At 46.9% G+C, this 23,139-nt stretch overlaps 2 protein-coding genes across 2 annotated transcripts in view; one reads left to right on the plus strand and one right to left on the minus strand.

Moving 5' to 3' along the window:
- Positions 1-561: 561 nt before the first annotated feature.
- On the minus strand, positions 562-2,139 carry LOC108799522 (E3 ubiquitin/ISG15 ligase TRIM25-like). The gene has a single exon (XM_018571385.1). It carries the CDS (start codon positions 2,137-2,139, stop codon positions 562-564), a length of 1,578 nt encoding a protein of 525 aa, XP_018426887.1.
- Positions 2,140-15,841: 13,702 nt separating this feature from the next.
- The window catches only part of MSS51 (MSS51 mitochondrial translational activator), a 13,518-nt gene continuing 6,220 nt past the window's right edge, over positions 15,842-23,139 (plus strand). Inside the window, exons 1-5 of the mRNA XM_018571386.1 lie at positions 15,842-16,053; positions 17,033-17,233; positions 17,630-17,785; positions 19,961-20,085; positions 21,962-22,525. Of these exons, the coding sequence (XP_018426888.1) occupies positions 15,842-16,053; positions 17,033-17,233; positions 17,630-17,785; positions 19,961-20,085; positions 21,962-22,525 (1,258 nt within the window). The remainder of the gene's footprint in view (positions 16,054-17,032; positions 17,234-17,629; positions 17,786-19,960; positions 20,086-21,961; positions 22,526-23,139) is intronic.

Raw genomic sequence — 23,139 nt, forward strand, 5'->3', positions numbered from 1 at the left:
TTTGGGAGAGCTCGAATGGGTTCAACCCACTCTCAGTACCCAGTCTAGGAAATTGCTCCACTTCTGACAGGAATATCTGGAGAATCCAGGATGGATGTAGATGGAGAAGACATGGGTGGAGTCAGGAACTCTAGTGGTAGACTATCCATTTATCCCACCCAGAAAGTGGAATCCACCCACAAAATGGATTACATGAATCAAATCCCCCACACTGACAGTACACACCTTTCATTTACTCCACCGCCACTCCATTCAGCTGCTGGGAGTGAAGAAAAAAAGCCAGTACTTCCATATACCGCATGTGGGTCACTCCCATGGTGGTTGGCCATGTCCTGGCGATTGGCCCATCGCTGTCATATGAGGATAAGGCCTGTGTAAGCTCCAACTTGAGCGATTCAGTGCTTACATAGACTTCTTTCTTTGCTACCGGTGGCTGAACAGAGCATCAAGAAAGAGAAGGAGGGGGCAGGTATGTACTGCCGGGTAAGGGTCAATAAAATTAACCTGCATACGCAAAGCACAGGTCTACTTTAAGTCTGTACCCCCAAAGGAGATTGAGTTTTATTTGTGCTTGAATGTGACCCAGCCTCCATCGTCTACATACACCGCGGCATGCATCGGTTCGGTGAACGTGGCAGTAAAGGTGTATATGTGTCTGTACAAGCATCTGGATGGGTGGAGGAGCTCATAAAAAGACAGCCTACCAGCCTCGTAATCCAGATACATTCCGATCACTTGGGAGCACTGTTCATGAAGCAATGACTGGGCTTTCGAGTTGTGGGCGGCCATGTACTTTTTGGTGTATTTCCGCAGGCACCATGACTTATCATTATCGCCAATACCGGACGGCTTCCCATCTCGCTCGATGCTGGGATAGGCCAAGCCAATGTCCCATATACCGGTTTTGCTAGTCTCTACTTCCCAGTAGTGCTGTCCCTCTGTATAGGCATTTACACTCAACACCTGGTTGTAGACCACAAATCTCAGCGGTGACCCTGGCCGGCCATGGTTGGTATCAGAGTCAGCCACAGTTTTTAAGTCCGCGGATAGCTCCATCTTGTTGTGAGCTGTGCTGGCGTCCATTAGGAGTGTTGACACATTACCTACATAGACATATTTCTTTACGGAGGTCAGAATATCGACCAGACCAGTGTGTAAGATATTCGAGACCAAACCTTCATTTAGGTCAATGAGGTGGCTTGTTTTGTCCGCTCCTGACACAGTTTCAAAAACATCCCTTGCCAATTTGTGTCCCTGTAGGATGTAAAAGGGATCTTGGTTGTTGCAGATGTCCTGAATATGGTTAATTCTCCGAGTCATCTTATCTGATTTCACTTCCATCTGTTTGATGAGATCAGACACTTGCGATCTTGCCTCTTCGGTCTGCCTGTTGAGCTCACCCAAAATTCTCTTCTTCAGACTGTTCAGTTGTTCTTGGATGTCCTCAAAGAATCCATTGACCCTCTGGGTGATGGAGTCTGCATTCTTCTGCACTTTTTCCAGGTGGTACCTCGTCGTTTGGAGACCCTTTTCCATTTCTGATTTCCCCGACGTTAGAGTTTCCAAAACATGCCTGATTTCCTTTGTTTTCACCTCAGAGACTTCATAGATTGGCTGTACCACGTGTCCCCGATGATCCCCTGTAGCAAAGCATGACACACAGACACAAGATTCGTCCTGAAAACAATAATACTTCAGCATCTTATTGTGGGTGGGACACTGTATGTTTTCAAGAGAAGTTGTAGGGTCGAGTAAGAAGTGGTTAACCGAGTTGTTATGGTGGTTTAAGTGCCTACTGCAAAAATATGTCTCACACTGAAGGCACATCTTAACAGCCGGTTCTACAAAATCACAGTAGGTGCACAAGATCTTGGTCTCCTCTGGGTCTTCCTCCAGATGGGCCATTAGGTAACATTCTACTATGTTACAGAGCTTTCTGTTCTTCTCCGGCTGAGGGCGGTCTGGATACTCTGCCCTGCACTCTGGACAGGTGTAGATACCAGACTGTTCCTGGGCATCCAGTGCAGACTTGATACAATGCTGGCAGAAGTTATGACCACATTGCAGGGATACTGGGTCCATGTACCTTTCCAGACATATGGAACAGCTTAGCTCCTCCCTCAGATCAGTTGCGGTCATCCTGGAAGGATCAAAATGACATGTTTAATTAAAGTATAAAATGTTCTTATTAAAAGGAAAACAGTCACATTTGAAATATGGAGTCTGCCAGAGCTGCCTTAATCAGGGTGGGCCAAAAATATGTATACATTATTAAATCGGATCCTGGCATTTTATTCTTATCCTTTATTTCTTTTACAGGTATTGAGAACAGTATGGCCAAAGGTAGGTACATGGTACTGATCCAGTCAGGTTTACTTCCTTCAACAAAGTTAAGCACCCCCCTACAATCTGTCCCAGACACTTAGGTGCTGGAAATGTCCTCCATCAACATTCCTGGATCCTGTCCCTGGCAACGTGACACACAGTAACACAAATTCTTGCTATCATCATCCTTCATATATGTGAGGAGAACTCCTTCAATTCAGCCACTGTGATGGGCTTCCTCTCAAAAATCTTATTCCTCCTACGTTCTTAAAAAGAAGTCCACAGCTGTCGGGTCAGGTGAGCGTGGTGGCCAATCAATGCAGTCATGTTGCTTGATCCAATGTTGTGGGAAGGTGTTGTCAACAGGGATGCACTGATAAATGTTCACGTCCCCCTCCCCCCCCCCGATTTTTGGGGGTGGTGTTCCTCCTTAAAATTCCTACCAGACCTAAAGGGATTCGCCACTTTACAGGCAGGTTAAGGGGACCCCCCCCAGGCACGATATCTAAAGGAATTTTTCATTTCTATGGTTACCCTTTAAGTGATGTAAAACAAAAACAAAAAAAAAAAACCACACACTGCTCCTTTAAAAACACCCCACCCCCACAGTACCCGGATCCCCATATGCCTTTTTATGGCAAATAACTTGCATATAAGCCCTCTTAAGAGGGGACAATCCTTTTCGAAAGTTCTACCCCCCATTGACTTGCATCAAGTTCAAACTTTTTGTCGAACCAAATTCTGTTCTGCCCATCACTAGTCGCTACGAGCACCCATCTGCACCCTGCAGGTCATCAAATCCAGTAAAGCAGTACATCTTCTGTTACATTTGCCACGCATTCACATTGACTTTGATCGTAAAAATTAAGAGCGAAGCTCAAGGTAATCCTGAAAGCTTGTGTATGCCAGCATCAACATTTACTGGACGGAGTGGGGAAGGTTTAGAATCCCCGCCAGGTTTCTGTTATCTTGTCACAGTTTTTAGCTGTTCTACTTTAGAACACTGAAAAGCCAAAGGTCTGGTTGCTATGGGTTACTGCACCAACAGAGCTCTTTCTAGTTAAAATGAGTTATTACTCAATGCGTCCAGTTTCCAGGGACTGATGCATGTCAGACGTTATGAATTTCCTGTGGTGGTTCCAGGTCATGGACTCAGAACCAAGAGGTCAACAAAACCCCATTCAAGTTCACTCAACATGTATGTGGTATTGACATGTAGGCACTTGTAAAAACCACTAGCGCCCCCCTCCTAGACTGGAACAGACACAAAATATCCCACCCGCAACTACAAAGAAACATGGAGGACACAATTAGGTCCCATGCCTGTGCATATCAAGCTGTCCAAACACACCCAGACCATTCAAAGTAGTGAAGAAAGCCAATCAACTAGCACTTTCACAAGGAGGTCAGCAAAGGCAGCCTCCATCTTCCTCTGCACAGGTTTCCTTTGCATGCTTTCTGTATAGAATGTAAGACATAATGATACAAAGAAGGTCAAACGTACCTTGTATTGTAGGAAATGTCTGCAAACCACCAAAGAGCACCGAATCCCAAAGTTCACAGATGGTAAAAATCACCCAGGGCTCATGGGAAATACTTTTCCTTCCCACAATCCAACCTGTGTTCAGGTGTGCAGCAACCTAGTTTAACCCCTTTGTGACTCCATGGATCAGAAGTACTTGTATTTAGCGCCTTTGTTACAAGTGGTCCTTTAATGAATGAATGCAGCCCACCTGGTATGGTACTCACCTTCATTCTTAATCCAGTGATATACAACCGGGGCGCCATGGAGCCTTAAGGTGGCCATACACTCTACAACCATCGCAAGACCTTAGTCTTGCGATGGTTGTACAGGGATTAAAGAAACAAACGATCTGCCTATCTTGGACAGGCAGATCGCACTCTCGATCATCGCAAGCCCACCCCCCTGAGGGGCGGGCTTCCGATGACCGCAATGCTGAACGGGCAGTGTGCGCGTGCGCACACCGGCCCGTTCGGCATTTGTCTTCCGAGCACCGTTCTAACCAGCCGAGAATCGTACGATTCCCGGCTGGTTTTCGAACATGCTGGTTCGACGGAAGACGTGCGACCGTACAGTAGAAACGGTCGCACGTCTCCGTTCACACTGCTCGATTCTCGTACGATCGCGGGATTTCCCGCGATTCTCGTACGAGAATCGAGCAGTGTATGGGCACCTTTTCTTATGAACGTCTTTAAACAGGTCTCCCATATCCTGATCATGCGTGCATGCATGCAGCTCCATGTATGGGAGGCCATACTCATGCAGAGTGACCCTCTCTGTATGAATAAATAGGGCCACGTCATGTATATGCAGACCAAGGAAGACCCGGTAAGGATATTTTCATGAGTACGGTTCCATGGTGCTCAGCGGGACCGCCTACTGAGTAGCTCTAGATCAGGGGTGGGCAACTGCGGCCCTCCAGCTGTGGTTAAACTACAAACCACAGCATGCCCTGCCTCTAGGGGTCATTCCTGTGGCTATCAGAGACTTGCAATGCATCGTGGGACGTGTAGTTCCACAAGAGCTGGAGGGCCAATTGCCAACCCTGTTTTAGATAGAGGACAAAGGTGAGTATAGGACCAGGTGGACTGTACTCAGCAGTGGGAGCGATGGGCTGCACTTAGCAGGTGGACTGTACTCAGCAGTGGGAGGGATGGGCTGCACTTAGCTGCACTCAGCAGGAGGGGCCTGCATTTGTTAAAGGACAACATGTACCAAACTCACAGTTGTTGTTTTTCTTTTGGGGGGTTAGAACTCTTGTCAGATTTTACTATCATCTGGGGTTCCGTTGGAGAGATATCACATTACTTCCTGTTCTGGGGACACCCAGACAGGAAGTGAGGGGAAATCTGCAGCAGGGAAATAGACAACAAAAAAAGTCTGACAGCGGTTCTAAAGTTCCCCCCACCTTCAGTCCACTAAATGAATATATCTCTCTGCACTCCCTACTGCCCCCTCCCGTGAAGTGAAAGGGGCATTTTTTTTATCCCGCCCCAGCCCCCACACCCCTCCCACCTATCCCCAATCATTTGTGCCTAGACAAGAATGGCAGGGCCCTGCTTTTGCAGATTGACGGGTCTCTCCCCCAGCTGTGCTCTCTGCACAGATGATCTGCAGCACAGTGATGATGTCACCGCTACATTTTACAAGGTAACATCTGGGTTTCCAAAGGCATTTGGCGAACACAAATGAAAAGTTTCTGTGCCCGGAGTTCAGCTTTTGCGCCGAACGTTAAATTTATTACAAGCAGCGCAGGCTTTAATTGGTGCGGCGGCGAGAAGATGAAGACAGCCTCAACTTTCAGAATGACTTATTCATTCACTTTCCTTGTCTGTGAAGTTCTCGTTAGCCTCGCCGACCAACCCCCGCCGAAAACCAAATTGGAACGCAGCCATCCTTACAATCCCGCTAATAACCAGCGTTCACAAAGACCGCGCCGCTCTTCCCTTCCAAGCTGAATCTGACTTGTAGCTGCGCAGCTCATCTGACCCTGTGACCTTCATGTCCCCGAAACGCGCTATTGATTTTCCTGTAAAAAAAAAACAAAAAGCTCAAAACGTCAAGACGGCTTTTGGCAGCAAAATCCTGAAGTCCGGCGAAGTGCTAATATAAGCGGATAAAAATAGCTTTAATGAGACTGAAGCCGCCACGCACACAGATCAAGATTTTATGTCCGATGCTGGAATTATAAAAAAAAGTGCTGGAAGCGAAATCATATCTCCCGACGGATCTGTGCCCCGTGACATGCGTTTTGCGCAGATCTGCAATATTTTAGGTTACTTTTTTTTTCCCCGGAATGCTTTCCAGAAAGGTCTAAAATACAGTTCTATTATTAGCTTTACTGTAATTAAAATGTCACTTTTTATTTTAGCTTGCGCCTAAGTTGTCACATAATTTAAAGCTGAGCTCCGGGCACAAAAACATTGTTTAAATATATTCTTCAATCACTACAAAGGAAATAAATCCGCCTTATGCGCACCAAATGTGAAAGTAGCTGTGACATCATGTGGAGAGACCCAGCAAGCCCCACCCACTACAGGAAACTACAGGAGGGGGCTGAAACAAAACCAGTCACCCTGCACAAGGAGAGAGAGCAGCAGTGACCGGTCTTTATTACAGGAGGGGGCGGAGACAAGACCAGTCACCCTGCACAAGGAGAAAGAGCAGCAGTGACCGGTCTTTATTGCAGGAGGGGGCGGAGAAAAGACTGGCCACCCTGCACAAGGAGAAAGAGCAGGAGTGAGTTGTCTTTATTGTAAGGGGGTGCAACTAGACCAGATGTCAACAAGTAAAGGGGTGCCCTCTTGACCAGGTGTCAGAGAATAAGAGGAAAGAGCAAAGAAGTGGGCACCTTACCAGAGATAGGAGACCACTTGATCAGAATGCCCATTTGAACAAAGGTCAAAGAGTAAAGGGGTGCTCACTTGGCCAGAGGTCAGAGGGTAAGGGGGGTGCCTAAGCATTTGATCGGACCCAAAATATACCATAACCAAACGGATCTCTATATGGTTTGATAAAAAGATCTCCTTCAGGGCTGGAATTGTAATTTTCAGCGGACCAATTACAATTCAGAGCCCTAAAGGAGATCTTTTTATGGAACGAGGAGTAGTTGTTGGCCGGCAATGCACCTGCATTAGACGTGATGATGTCAGCAGTCCTCAGACCACCGAAGCCCAGAGGACAAGAGACTGCAGGGACCGATCGAGCAGCCGGGCAGGACTACTTAATTCGATCCCTTAGACCAAAATGAGCTGTTCATTTTTAAAATGTCCAGAGTTCCTCTTTAATATTGGAAATGGAAGGCCACTTAGCAGACGACGTGGACCTTGAGGGCATTGTTATTCCCCCAATGGGTCCGCTATCAGTTGCGCTTAAGTTAAACAAAAGGACAATTTCCCTCTTCTCTACTTTTTAAATATAAATCCATTAGCCTTAGATTCTCAGCACGCCGCGGGATCATTGTCACAGCCATCTTCCATGACATCTGTGAGCGCGCCGATGCTCAATGTCACCGACATCTCATAAAGGACGTAGATTTCATAACGTTTTATGGAACGCGGCGGCGGCATTCTGCGGCCCCCAGAGAATTGAACGTTGAAACCTTCACAAATTAAAAAGAAACATAAAACCTATTATGAGCTCTTCAGAGTCGCCGATGTCGCCATTGCTTTTATACGGCTTTTGTATGTTAAGTGGAGCCCTTGTGCTTTCCATGTGAACCTATTTCTATGCCGCTTTGTGCGAGCGAAAAGGCTTTGGAATGAGCTGATCTGCTAAAGTGCTTGCAAATAGTTTGCTTTGTTGTGACATTGTGTATATAGTTGTCTCTCCACCATGGACTGCTGGGAGGGGAACGACTAGCCGTGATTTGTCTGAATATATGGAATAATAAGCTGAACTCTGGGATGACCTGTCGCTCAGCTCCCAGGCCCGGATTTCCCACAAGGCCACCGAGGCCCGGCCTCGTGGCGGCAGAGCGCAGAGGAGTGAGAAAAATAAAGAAACAGTAAAAAAAATTGAAACTAGCCCCGCCCCAAGGCCAGGTCAGCATGCTCTGTGCACTGCAGAACATCTAGCTGGCTCCTTGTGCTGCTTCTTGCTCTCCCAGATCTGAGCTCTGCTGCACAGGGACTTCAAGTTGCTGATACCAAGTGTAGCACCCTCTAGTGGTCACTACCAAATTTAGTGAATATCTGGACTGTAACCAGTCTAGATACTGAATATTCAGAGTTCTGCATTCTACAGGTGTCCCTGAGTTTGCTGGATTGATTGCTCCTCCTGTTGCTGAGGAAAAGGGAGCCTTGGCATACAGTGAGGGAGGATCCATCCTCAGACTATGACTGTGTACCTGACCTAGGGTTGCCACCTGTCCAGGATTCACCCGGACAGTTCGGGTTTTGAATGCTGTGTCCGGATTTCATGGCAGCAGAAACCCGGACACAAGATGTCAGACAGACAGGGGCAACCAAATTTAAGTGTAGCGCCCTCTGCTATGTCGCTACAAAATTTAGTTTATATCTGGACTGTAATCAGTCTGGATGCTGGTTTCCCTGAGTCTGGTGGATCGATTGTTTCCCCCTGTGGTTGGGTTAGGGCCTCAGCACCGAGTGAGGGAGGATCCATCCTCAGAGTGTGATTATGCATCTGAATCTGACCAATCCCTGAGCAGGCTGAATCAGAGGTATGGCTAGAAGAAGGTGATAAATGTTTAGGGACACTTTCCAGAACTCTCTCTCTCCCCTGGGGCCCTCCCTGGGAAGAGGTCTGTGTGCTACAGGATGCCTGACCTAGGGGCCTTAAATGCTACTGGAAGGAATCTGATGGAAGCTGGGCTGGAGGTGCAATCTTCTTATGGAAGAGTGTCGCAGAGGAGCTGGTGAGAGCTACCGTCTTGACCCTGTAAAAGATTCCTCACCTTAATCTCAGGTACTATACAGAGGAGAAGCCAGTTGGTGCACTACAAGTCCTGTGACCGTGCTCTCTCATGTCCTGGACTATTCCTGGCTGTTCTCTGTGCTACTACATATTGCTGGTCGCTCATACAGGACCGTTGTGCTACTGATACAAGTTGTTGCGAAGAAAGAATACATAGTCCTCTAAATTGTTACTCGGGTATCCTGCAACCCTAACCCAATCTCCTAGTTGCTAATGTGCAATAGATGCTAAAAAGACCCCACGACTTGAGGCTGTTTCTATTCTGGAGTGACGATGTTGCTGGAGTAGAGAAATGGGCCGGTGGCTGGCAAAACAAGTAGGAGAGCCCTAGTTCATATTCAGCAGCTCCTTCGGGGGTGAGCGCTACATAAGATAGGTGCTACTAAGCAGCGGTGGTGGAGGAGGCTGGACCCGGCAGTGGAGGAGGAGCCCAGGGTCGGCAGCAGAGGAAGAGGCGGGGCCCGGCGACAGGGGAGGGAAATGTTGTAGCAGATAGGAACATCGAGATGTGGTTATTTCCTGTCTACAATTGTTACATTCAGTGATCTGATCAGGGGGAAAGGTTACATGGAGCGGTTACGTGTATTTAAAACGGAAGTACAAATGTGGTATTTTTTTATTTTTTACCACAAAGTATCTTTATTTAAATGGCTTTTACGTTTTTACAAAGTTCTTCTATAGTTTTCTTTCAAATTAAAGAAGAATTCAAATTATCAAATATGTTATTGTATGTAGTTCTCAAAGAAAAACTCCATACAGGTAAAAAATTAACCGTTGTCATGGGGCTACCCCTGCACTGCAAGGGTTAAGTGCTCGCTTTTCCAGGATCTAAAATAAAAAAGATATACTTACCTGATCCTTGGCCCCGCGCGGTGAAACGGTGAACGCTCACCTCTCTGCCCCTGCGCTCTTGTTGAAGAAACCCCTTGGCATCCTCATGTCCAATGCAAGTCAAAGGATGTGTCCTTAGACCCGCCAGGGGAGAAGAGGCTGCAGGGTCTAGCAGCCAGGCAGGACCGAGGATCGGGGGAGTATATCTTCTTTATTTTAGCCCCCTAGACCTCTATCTATCTGTCTCTCTTTATCTACATTATCTATTTATCTATTCTGTCTGTCTGTCAGTCTCTCTCTCTCTCTCTCTATCTATCTGTCTGTCTGTCTATCAATCCATCCCTCTCACTCTCTCTCTCTCCATCCAGCCATGTCTGTCTGTCCTCTCTCTCCTATCTATCTATCTATCTATCTATCTATCTATCTATCTATCTATCTATCTATCTATCTATCTATCTATCTATCTATCTATCTATCTATCTATCTATCATGTTCTTCCATATTTTTATTATTGCATAAATATTAAGATTGGTGGATTAGCCACTGGGTGGCGCTCTTTTGGAGTGAAATGACTATGTGTCTCTTTTGAACTCAGAATACATATCAAACCACTTTTGGTTTAACCCCTTGCTGCCAGCTGCTGTTGGCCCTTTAAGGGGTTGCGAATGCTGGGAGTCGCAGATGGACTTCTCAATCACGTTATAACTGATTGGCTGCCACGGTGGACATATGATCCAGAGTCTATCCCACTGGCTCCCGATCATGTCACATACTTGGTCACTGTACTGGGTGCATGTGAGTGAGTGTCTCAGCACATAATACCAGAGGCGGTTGGACCCAAATATATGCGTCAGCTCGCCATTATAGCTCTCCCGCCGTTCTGACACATATATATGCGTTATGCCAGGCGGAAGGTGTTAATGCGCAAACACATAATGTGATGTTATTTTATTCTTGGTCTTTTTTTTTTCTTTTGGTTGAAAATGAATATACTAGTGAATTTCATTTTTATTCTTTTTTTTTTATTTCCCCCCGGTGCCTGTTATTTTATGACCGGTCCTAAAAAGGCAATTTATAAAGATTACTGCTTTGTCTATCACTTCCTATAGTGTCTGTGTAGCCAAAATTTTCTTTTTTGGTTTTGGCTAGAGTATAAAAGGGTAGACATCTCTGCTGGTTTACTCTTTTGTTGTCTGTGCCCCACTCTGGAGATTTCCCTTCACTTCCTGTCCTGGAGACGCAACAGGAAGTTAAAAGAAGTCCCTGTGTTTGCCTGATGAAAGGACTTTCCTTATGGTCACATTACTTGTGAGATTCTGAACATGTAACGTCATTAAGGACACTCTTCACGGAGATGTTTTGGTGTGCCGGTAACTTACTTGCCAGATATGTACATGAGCGGCGCCATCTGCTGTCACTGCAGCACCCGTTTTCAGAGATATAAGGGACTTATCGGTCAGGAGTGCAATGGGATACATATAAAGGAAGTCAGAAGACGTCTCCAGAACAGGCAGGGCCGCCATCAGGGGGTGTACTGGGGGACGCCCGGGACTAGGATTGCCACCATTTTTTCAAGCAAAACCCGAACACTCTAGTGACGAGCTGACATTTTTTTTGGGAGAATGAGTCGTGGCTTATTCATATGTATATTGTGCCACCCATTCATATGCAAGTATCACAGTTAAGACTACTTTCAGTGGGGGGCCAGTAGCCACTATCTTAATTCTGGTTGCCCCTGTCTGCCTGACATCTTGTGTCCAGGTTTCTGCTGCCATGAAACCCGGACACAGCATTCAAAACCTGGACTGTCCGGGTGAATCCTGGACAGGTGGCAACCCTACCCGGGACCCTTACATGAGCATCGGCCGGCTGTGAAAGGCGAGGAGGTGGCTGGGCCCTAGCAGCGCAGGGCCCCAGCATTGCCGATCCAGCGGCTTCGAGGCAGGCTGGGGCCCCATCAGCGATGCTGCTCCTCTGATGTCGGACCGGCCGGAAGTGACATCATGTCATGTCACTTTCGGCCAGTCCGGCGGCAGAGGAGGCCAGGCCAGCCCTGACCAGCCCACCTGAGACCCCTTCAGAGCCCACCATAGAGAGTCTCAGACTGTGCAGCATCTTTGGTGAGCTCTGCAGGGTCACGTTGCGGGGGGACTAATGCCGTGTAAGGGGCGCCAACATTTTTGATGGCTGCTCTGAGAACAGGTGACCCCATTGGATGATTCCTATTCCGGTGACAATTGTAACACTTTTAAGCAAGAGTTCCTCTCGAAGGATCAGGTGTCCCCATTGGATGATTCCTATTCTGCTGAAAAATTGAAGTTTTTGAGTGAGGTGAATTCCTCCCACCAGAACAGGTGTCCCCATTGGAAGATCTGCCCTCAACTTGAGTTCTTGTGACAGCTGTAAGATTTTGGATTTGCCATCACTTGGCAAAGGTCACCAGGTGGTGAACCCACCTAGCGGACACACAGGCAGCAATGAAAAAAAAAAGACAGGGGTGCTAATCCTTTCTTACTACTCCAATACAAAATATAAAGTTTTTCGTATTGTCAGGACAGGAAAAGACTACTTTCAGTGGGGGGCCAGTAGCCACTATCTTAATTCTGGTTGCCCCTGTCTGCCTGACATCTTGTGTCCAGGTTTCTGCTGCCATGAAACCCGGACACAGCATTCAAAACCTGGACTGTCCGGGTGACTCCTGGACAGGTGGCAACCCTACCCGGGACCCTTACATGAGCATCGGCCGGCTGTGAAAGGCGAGGAGGTGGCTGGGCCCTAGCAGCGCAGGGCCCCAGCATTGCCGATCCAGCGGCTTCGAGGCAGGCTGGGGCCCCATCAGCGATGCTGCTCCTCTGATGTCGGACCGGCCGGAAGTGACATCATGTCATGTCACTTTCGGCCAGTCCGGCGGCAGAGGAGGCCAGGCCAGCCCTGACCAGCCCACCTGAGACCCCTTCAGAGCCCACCATAGAGAGTCTCAGACTGTGCAGCATCTTTGGTGAGCTCTGCAGGGTCACGTTGCGGGGGGACTAATGCCGTGTAAGGGGCGCCAACATTTTTGATGGCTGCTCTGAGAACAGGTGACCCCATTGGATGATTCCTATTCCGGTGACAATTGTAACACTTTTAAGCAAGAGTTCCTCTCGAAGGATCAGGTGTCCCCATTGGATGATTCCTATTCTGCTGAAAAATTGAAGTTTTTGAGTGAGGTGAATTCCTCCCACCAGAACAGGTGTCCCCATTGGAAGATCTGCCCTCAACTTGAGTTCTTGTGACAGCTGTAAGATTTTGGATTTGCCATCACTTGGCAAAGGTCACCAGGTGGTGAACCCACCTAGCGGACACACAGGCAGCAATGAAAAAAAAAAGACAGGGGTGCTAATCCTTTCTTACTACTCCAATACAAAATATAAAGTTTTTCGTATTGTCAGGACAGGAAGTGATGGTAAATCTATCCAAGGGGGACACAGACAATAACAAATATTTAGTAGACTGGGAAGTTCTGACAATGACTGTCCATGCTTTCCTGTCCCAGACAGGTGTTATAGGAACAGGAAGTGAGTGAAAAGCTCCCTAATGAGGTCACGGACCCAAAATAAAGACCTAACAGAAATGTTGTTTATTATTATTATTAATTTTATTATTATTATTATACGGGATTTATATAGCGCCAACAGTTTGCACAGCGCTTTACAATATATAAGGAAGACATTACAATCACAATACAATTTAAGACAAGAGGGTAAGGAGGTTCCTGCCCGTGAGGGCTTACAATCTAAAAGGGAGGGGCCAGTGATACATGAGGAGGTAGCTGTGTGGGGATGAATTGTTTGAGAACGATTATCCGATAAGAATTGAGAATGATTAACGATATCCAAAAATAGAGAAATATTATACATTTCTTTTAAAGTTTTTTGTTTTCTTTCTGAAGCTATGACATTTTAAATGCTGATAGACGGATCAGGGGAAATCTCGCGTTGGTATTAGAATTGCCAGTACATTGCTGGGAGCCATATTTGCACACTGTGTGCCCGTGTTGGGGGTTTGGCAATGCAACCTTTACATATCTGCTAATAGTACCAACAATGTCAGCTGTCAGCGCTTATAGGACATTTGCTAATGAAAGACATGTTCACTAGAAGAAGCTGAGATCCACTATTGACTGCCAGAGGCATTCCGTAATACCGGCACTCACAAAGTCTATTGACTAAATACAAGAGTCACGTGTATTCTTTCCTTCAGTCTTGGTGAGCTTTGTGTATTTCTTCCAGATCTGTGCAGTAATCCAGTGTGACACTTGGAGCTTCCTGTAATAAAGACCAGTCACTGCTGCTCTCTCCTTGTGCAGGATGACTGGTCTTGTCTCCGTCCCCTCAGGTAATAAAGACCGCTCACTGCTGCTCTCTCTCCTTGTGCAGGGTGACTGGTCTTGTCTCGGCCCATTCCTGTAATTAAGACCAATCACTGCTGCTCTCTCTCCTTGTCCACGGTGACTGGTCTTGTGTCCACCCCCCTCCTGTAATAAAGACCGGTCACTGCTGCTCTCTCTCCTTGTGCAGGGTGACTGGTCTTGTCTCTGCCCCCTCCTGTAATAAAGACCGGTCACTGCTCTCTCTCCTTGTGCAGGGTGACTGGTCTTGTCTCCGCCCATTCCTGTTATAAAGACCGATCACTGCTGCTCTCTCTCCTTGTGCAGCATGACTGGTCTTGTCTCGGCCCCCCTCCTGCTGATTGGAGCACTAGGAAGGGGGCGTGTCCAGATGCTGAAAGCCCAGACTGCTGTGCTCTGAGTTGAGCAGAGGTCCGACTCTCTGGCATGCTGATAGCACAGCAACACAGCAAAATGAAATGGAAAAAAAAGCCCCCCCCTCCCCCCCATCCGGTCATTACTGACTGCATTACAGTAATCATTGACAAAGCTTCAATCGGGGTTAAATGTCCATAATCTGGTCACGGGTGCACCTTGAAGCACATTCTCATTCTGTAAAACACATTTTTGGATATTCATGAACGGGCCCTATAGACTCTACAGTGTCGGTGGGACAGACGAGAGCTCCATTCCCCACTTCATATTTGTATATTTGGGATAACCCCCTTAGCACAAGTCACTAATGACCATGTCCTAGCAGACAGGCAGAGGATCTCTGTGTATTTTGGGATTAGTGTTATGCGCCCAGGATGAAAGTGTCAAAAAGACTAATGTATGGAAGGTCGCCCCAGGCCTGACCCCCCCATGTTGCAGCCCTCTGGTGTCACTCACACTGTCCTATATATCATTAGTCTTACAAGAGGTGACAGCTCTTATACAGGAGATTCCTGGCCGGTGTGGGACTCCTCTAATTATAGGACAGACACCCCCCCATCCTGACCCATCCGCTGCCATAACATGGACTGACAGTGATGACTGTGAGATGATGGGCCTTTTATGTGCGGTTATGTTTGATACTCGGCCAATTGAATCATGTGGAGAGCTAATATTAATATACGGGATTAAAACAATAATGCAAAGAGACAAGCGTGCTAATTTCCTGCAGGCGGGAGTGAGAAGCTTCTATGGCGAGCAGGTTGGTGATACCAATCCGGCACGGGTCAATTATAGACATTATAGACACCTATAGGTCTATCAATCAAGGTTCATTGGAGGGACTGAAGGGTATTGCACAGTCCTATTGTAACGTGTGTCACCTGATCATGATGAGATCATTTACAGGGGATTTTGAGTGTTTTTGTGCATTTTTGTCTATTTTTCCGAGGTATTCAAGGTTGAGCATTTTTGTTTTAGCCAATGGAAAGCTAGATACTAGGAGGAGAAGATCGTCGTTTTTCCACGTATATAAATGGCGCGGTCCTGAAGTGGTGATACCAAAATCACAGCTGCTGCTGTAAGGTTTTTTTCACCCGGCTTTCACGTGCAAGTGATCTGCCCGATCACTTGCACGTGAAAGCCAGGTGAAAAAAACTGTAGAGCCACCCAATCACACGAATGCTGCTAAAAAAAGTGTTCGCCCACTTCCCCCTCCGCTGCCAGCTGTCCTGGGCTTCACTGTCCCCCCGTGCATGTGCATGGTGATACCAAAATCACAGCTGCTGCTCTATCGTTTTTTCACCCGGTTTTCACGTGCAAGTGATCGGGCGGCTGTAGAGCCACCCAATCACACGAATGCTGCTAAAGAAAGTGTTCGCCCACTTCCCCTCCGCTGCTGGCTGTCCTAGGCTCCACTGTCCTCCATGCAGGTGCATGATGGGTGTATGAGGCTTGTTCAGCGGGAGATCAGCACACTTTCAGTGTCTTATCTGATCTCCCCTCTGCTTATTAAACCCGAATTCGACATTGATGTCATTACTTCCAGTATTAAGTTGTCATTTCTCCAGCTGCTGTGGCTAGAGAAGAAGTCGGTGAAGCACAATCTGTGCTTCATAAGCTTCTGTGGGGTTCACAGGTGACGTTAGGGGTCTACAAGAGCCCTGGTGTCACTCTGAAAAGGACCTGTCACTTCTTCTGTGCAGTGCTTGTTAGCCCCCTATGTGGTTAGGGGTCTACAAGAGCCCTGGTGTCACTCTGAAGAGGACCTGTCACTTCTTCTGTGCAGTGCTTGTTAGCCCCCTATGTGGTTAGGGGTCTACAAGAGCCCTGGTGTCACTCTGAAGAGGACCTGTCACTTCTTCTGTGCAGTGCTTGTTAGCCCCCTATGTGATAGCAATAGAGGTGCACAAAAAAAATAATAAAGTGATATATAGAAGTTAAAAAAAACACATTTTTTTTCTAAAGTTCCCCCCTACCCCTACATACATGCACATACAAATGCAAATACAACTTGGGTGCTCCTTCGTGTCATAACTCTTGTGCCACATGTTACACATTGCCATGAAAGAATGAGAGCAGCAAAGGCTTTCAAAGCATCACCTTTTATGGACAATTCTGTCATTTTTGCCACTTCACGGGCCCGCGCAAGTTTAAGACTTAACATGTTTGGTATCTACACAACCTCATCTTTTATAATTTACCCCAAAAATTGGGTATTATACTCTAGGACACAGTGGGAGTCCTCAAGTCAAGCATGTCCAGCGGTTTAGAAAAGTGCCTCCAGTGGCTCAGATGTGGCTCAGGGCTTAGGCTGGAGAAATGCTAATTTTCAGGTGCTGCCATTGAAGTCTACGGGGCCAAAAATTACCCGTTCTGCTTAAAAATAACACATGTACCTTACTGAGTGTCGGGCATCGAGCTACAGGTGCTTGTGTGTCAACAGGGACAAAATTACAAATTCTTTGGCAAGTGAAACAGCCCCGATGTATGTATTACGCTGTTAGTCTGGAGTTCGGGTTTAAGTAAGTTGCCTTCTTGTCCTGATATTTTGGGGAATAAAAGGATTCTAATTGATGCTGATAACGTTTCTCCACTTTCTGTCTTCCCCAATGCAGCTCTATCCCTACAGACACCATGGCAGAGACAAAAGTGCAGGCTGAAAAATCGACCAGTGCAGAAAAACCTAAAGTGGCCCCGGGAGCCACAAGCAGCTACTACACCGACTCCCTGGGGTTCATGGCCATGGACAGCAACGTCCCTGGATTGTCCAACGTCATCCTGCAGAAGCTGAACATGCGGAGCTTCGAGGAGTACAGGTGACTAGAGCTGCTCCATAAGATAATATTCCACATCTAGCTTTTGAAGGATCAGATAAAGCTTCTTCTTCTTCTTCTAAAAAATTACCCTTTTTTAAAAATATTTCCCGGTATTTGCTTAATATTGACCTTTTGTTTAACATGATCTGCAACAGCATTCTACACAAACCCAGGGGAGATAAGTTCCTTTTTTTAAAAGAACCAATTAGATTCCAGCTGCCATTTCTCTTCTACGGGTTGGAAACAAAAGGAAGTGTCTGATTGGCTGTGTTGGCCAACACTTCCACTGCTCACTTCCTTCATCATATATGTTACAAAGTGCTCAATGTAAAGTGTATTCCTTCTTTACCTTGAATGAGTATGTCATGCCTGTTCACCTCTCTCCGCTCCTCACAGGTCTGCAGTAGAAGGTAACAATCTTGCTGGAAATTTTGGCATCAAGACGTACTCGGAGATGTTTCAAAAGATGGAGGACACTTACAAATTCTGCGTGCAATGCAAGAAGCTCCCGTCCAGTATTCCCGACGCCCGTGGTATGAGGCGTTGTAAAAGGTAGAGTCCTGGTTACTGCTACATCATTTTGGGCTCAGATATGGCCATAGGTGTGCGCACAGGGTATGCCGGGTGTGCCTGGGCACACCCTAAGCGCAACACCAGAACCGCAACAGCGGGCACCATGTTTTTAGTCACTGAGCCGGTGGAGAGATTAGGCTCAGTTTACTCTGTGACCGGCTCAGTGATACAGAGCACAGCAGCACTTGCTACTTACATTCCTCAACTAACAGCTGCAGTCCTCAGTGCCTGGGAAGCTGCAAGGGAGCATGGCTGTGGCTTCCTATCCAATCAGGAAACCAGGCGGTGGTCACATGACCACCTGCCAGGCTCCCTGCTTCATTACTGCACTCCTGCTGAAAGAGGTAAGGGACAGCTGAAGAGATGGGAATCCTGGATGCCTCAGGTCTGTGTATGTATGTATGTAATATATATATGTATATATATATATATATATATGTGTGTGTTTGTACTTTTGTGTGCACACCCTAATGCAATAGGCTGTGCACGCCTATGGATATGGCCGAACACAAGACTTTGTCCGTGTTCTACAGACTTTAGATAGCAGTAGAGTTGTCTATCAAAAACCAACCACCCAGGAGTGGTGCTGATAAAACCCAGTGAGGCTTCAAAACTAAATTATGCATCTCTAGTTGTTTTTGTCTCCTGGACAAATATAATCAACACCCCATGCCTTCAGGAGGTCACCCCATCCAGAGTATCATCAGAACCCTTGGAAAACTAGAACTCTGGTGCTCAGGGCATGAATGACTTATTGTTAGGCCCCAGCATTGACCCAAGGAGGTGTAAATATTTAAAAAAAGTTGAAGGAGGAAGCAGGGTATTGTTTGGGCTAAACTTCCTGTTTCTCTTCTTGAGGACAAACTCAAATGAAACAGTGGGCTAAGCTTGAGTTGATGGACCACTTGATGTCTACCAATATCCAAACCTACCTCATTCCAGAAAAAAAGGTCATAGTAATTTGATACTGAACATCATATTTACAATTGCAACTACGTTTTATCCCAGGGAAAGGTCCTTTAAACCTTCGCAGAAGTGTCTGTGAAGGTTCTCATTTATCCAGGTCATGGTATGGTTAGTAGTAGCTAGTCACATGGGGGGGGTTTATTAAAATCTGGAGTAGATTTGCACTGCAACCAATCAGCTTCTCTGTCTCATTTTCAAATCTTACCCGAGCAAACTGAAGAGAGATGTTGACTGGTCGCCATGGGCAACTGCTCCAGATTTTGTCTGCTCCAGTCTTGATAAATTCCCCTCATAATGTCTTCATCATGAGGGGAAGTTCCACTGTAAGTGACGAATTATTGATAGCTGTTTCCTGAAATATTGACGTCAAGAAGTGTAACCACTGGAGAACAACCAGGGGGCATCATTCAGTTTTAAATTCTTGAACCACTGAAGGCCACAATTTAGGATCAATATGGAGCTTGCAGTCCAAAAGCACTGCTTACCACAAAATTTTGGCTGAATTCCCTTTTTAAGCCCAAATCTGTCGTACTGCAGATAAGCATTTTGAAAAAAGGTCTCAGTTTTAGGTGTTAGATATTGGTTCCTTCACATAGGGAGCACTTCATGGGCTTCTACAGCCAATGAAGGTCCAAGGCCTCTGGTACTGAGTTCTCTTGATGTCAAAACCTTGGGATACCTAAAAGGTTGTGAAGTTTGGAAATGTCTGCCTTGGTTTTGACGTTGCATGCTTCGAGGGGAACTTTACCCACCAAGTTATTGTCTCCAAAAAAACAATTACTTTTAAGGCATGCCAACTGTCAATGTGCTTATTTCAGCTATCAACCAGAACTTCCCTCAAACAGCTGGAACTAGAGATGGAAAAAACTAAATGTACGTTAATGTTTCAGGATTGCATGTGCAGCACCATGGCAACTGTAACTGTCCAAATAGAGGCAAAGATGGCACCTTCCTTGGCTGTAAGGGATGGGAGGTTATAGTTCTGGTTTTGGGATTGTGTCCTGACTTAATGTCAATACCTAGTGAGCTAATATGACCTAGAACAAGCATGCAACCCCCTGAAGTCTAAACCCAATGCAGTTCCGAAACTTTTTTCATTACAGGTTCAATTTAAATAAAAGAAAAGCAGGATGCTCCTAAAAATGTATTCTCAAATGTCAGCAGCTATATGTCTGTGCTTACTTGCAGGTGTCAGAACATTTACTATTGCAGCTCGGAGTGTCAGAGGGAGAACTGGCCTGTGCACAAGAAGTTCTGCAGGAAACTGAAACTGGCTGCCATTGATAGGCTGCTCGAGTGGCTGATCTTCACAGGTAGGTGTGAGCTCAGTCCTGATCAGGGACGCTGTCTTTATGAAACAAGATGTCAGAGTGGTAAAAGAGATCAGAAATGGAAGCCGGGCTGCGGACAAGGAGGGGAATGACTACATGGGCAATTTTCAAAGAGACATGGAACTCCATGCACACAGCTAAATATAACATTGAACTTAGGGATGTCCTGATATTATTTTTTGAGACCAAGTACAAGTACTTTCCCCCAGGTACTTGCCGATACCAATTACTGATACTTATTTTTAAAGGGACATGTGACCTTTTTTTGTAAAACAATACAGACAAATAACTTTAGGGCAGTTTCTCACAAAGCTGCGTTTGCGTCCCACCAGGGCAGAGTACAAATGTCACCAGGCTGCGAATGCGTCTCACCAGGGCAGGGTACAGATCAGGGGCGTAACTAGAAATCACAGGGCCCCATAGCAAAATTTTGTACGGGGCCCCGTGATTTCTAGTTATACCCCTTGCAGAGCCCACTCGAGATCCCTCCTGAGGGTGACCCTGCAGGTGGGCTGGTCGCACTCCTTACCTGTCCGCATCCTCTTCCTCCACGGTCGCTGATAGGCCCCGCCTCCTCCTCCGTCGCCGGGCCCACCTCCTTCTTCGTCACCGTGCCCCAACTCCTCCCTTGCTGCCGACCACGAGCCCTGCCTCCTCCTCCACTGCCGCTGCTGGCTCTCATTGACTCTGTGGAGAGGAACGCGCTGCTGCGCAGAATACTGTCAGTGATCTGAACAGCGGCGTGTTCGTCTTCAGCCGCCAGTGAAAACCACCACCAGAGCATCCCATAGTGACCCAGACGGCCTGCACAGCATCTGGCCGGGCCCCACTGTGCCCCGGGCCCCATAGCGGCCGCCTGGGTCGTTATGGTGATTGTTACGCCACTGGTACAGATGTCACCAGGCTGTGTTTGCTATTCACCAGGGCAGAGTACAGAACTCACCAGGGCTGCGTTTGCGTCTCACCAGGGAAGGGTACATATGTCACCAGGCTGCATGTGGGGCTCTGTAGGCGGGCATCGGGCTGAGCGATCAGGTGCCAGTCCTCTGCCGGCTCTGGGGCTGTTTATTTGGTGAGGGGTTGTCCTTGCCTGTGCCACTGCCGGAAAGAGGAGAAGGAGATATGAGTCCAGACAGGCACTGCCAAGGACATCTGCCGCCAGTTCCCCACAAGCGCGGAACCTTGGCAGTCAATCCGTTTTAAAAATTTTAAGGGCAGGTATCGGCCTGAAGCATGGGGGCATTCTCAGGAGTACAAGTACTCCTGAAAATACCCAGTATCGGTCCCGATACCAAAACTAGTATCTGTACTGGGACATCCCTAATTGAAATATATATATGGCCAGTCCTGAGATTTACACAGCTCAGCCAGACATCACAACCATTTAGTGACCTCACTTTTGCTTGCTGTAGGTTAAGAATAAAGATTGGTCACCGCTGCAGGAGAATACGTAAGCCACAATACTCACCAATATATAGGTTTTGCTGGAGCTGGCCTTTATGAAATGTCTTTTATACTGGTTGAAAAATTAAAAACTGCAAATAGGATAAAAATAAAACAGTTTGGCCTTTTTTCTTTGATGTTGTCATGGTCACCAACCCAAGTTAATTGCTCGAACATTTTCCTGCAGAAATATTAAGCAGTTGAGCAAATATATTATTTTAGAGTTTGCTTGTGCCGATGACACAAGTAGATAACCATAAAAAAGCCAGGCTTTGCCTTTTGTTGCCATCTTTGGGGTAGGGTAAACCTCCCTTCAGGGGGCGCAAGACAGAGGTGACAAACCATGGGGGAGGGGGTCTAAACCCTGTTTGCTCATGAACAATTCTTGGAGCATACTGTTTTTTTTTTCTTGCAGGAGATATTCCTTTCGCCACCTGTCCTTGGACAATGTCCATTTCCAATGTGAAGACCTGGGATGACTGGTTCTCCATGCAGGAAAACCTTGAGGAGAAGATAGCAAACATCATGGCGGGACGTTACATGGGCATCCTCTGGTCCAACTGCGGAAAGCCAAAACCCGAGAACCCCGAACTGCGAGAGTCCATCAAACGTTTGACGACCGACTATTTCACAAGGCCAATGACCATTGGTTTTGGTATGAACGCTTTCCGCATCGATCCCTACTCCGTTCCCATCACTGTACATGTGGTTGGCGCCTCTCACATTGAGACTTTGAACATCCGTCCGACGGACTACGACGAGCTTGCCAAGATGTTTCCGGGGAACCAGGGTCTGGAGGTGCTTATGGTTGGCCCGGAAGTGGTCAGTGGCCCGGTGATGAGACCACCACTGACAGCTTTTGGCCCGTCCGGGAAAGTCTACCTGAGCGGTTACAAAGCTCTATACCATATCTTCTGGGAGGCGATGGTGGAGAACCAACGGGCAGCGAGGCCTGATCTCGTGGTGGGCTTCCATCCAGGTATTCCTCCCACATTGCTTTCTCTATACATCTCTGCATCGTGATACTCGATCCGCCACCAATCAGTATTAGAGGAATCCGGAATTCTCAGAAGAGAACTCAGTTGAAATGCAATCCATAGCTTCTGTAGCCGTAAAACTTTCTGTCAGAGCAGGTGACAAGGCGGCATTCCGGAGAGCTATGAATTTAACTGCTAACAAAGGAGTAGGGTCTATTTATAGACTGAGTATAAGGAAATTAAAGGGAAGCTATCATGGCTTCATGGCTGAGGGGGGGTGTTTATTTTTGTTTGTTTTTTAGGTTTAGGTTTAGGTTTTAGGTTAGTTTTAGGTTTGTCGTATTATATGTATCGGTTGAGACACATAGAATATCATGAGGACATATCTCATGATATGAGGTCCATGAGATCCAGAGATATTGTCAGCTATACAGTATGTGACACCAAAGAAACCCTTGACCACCTGCCCCCAAAAAAGGAAAAGATTCCAAATTCAGCCCCCCGCTTCAATGACGGCCCAGCCTGCACGGCATCAGAGGTGCCCGGGGACCAGCGGTTGGCGACCGCTGTTCTAGAGCTTTCCTTTACAGTGGACCTTCCCCTTTACTGTAAAGTC

The sequence above is a fragment of the Nanorana parkeri genome, unplaced genomic scaffold (genome assembly GCF_000935625.1).
Source record: "Nanorana parkeri isolate BGI_ZX_2015 unplaced genomic scaffold, ASM93562v1 scaffold1748, whole genome shotgun sequence".
In the NCBI taxonomy this organism is placed as follows: Eukaryota; Metazoa; Chordata; class Amphibia; order Anura; family Dicroglossidae; genus Nanorana; species Nanorana parkeri.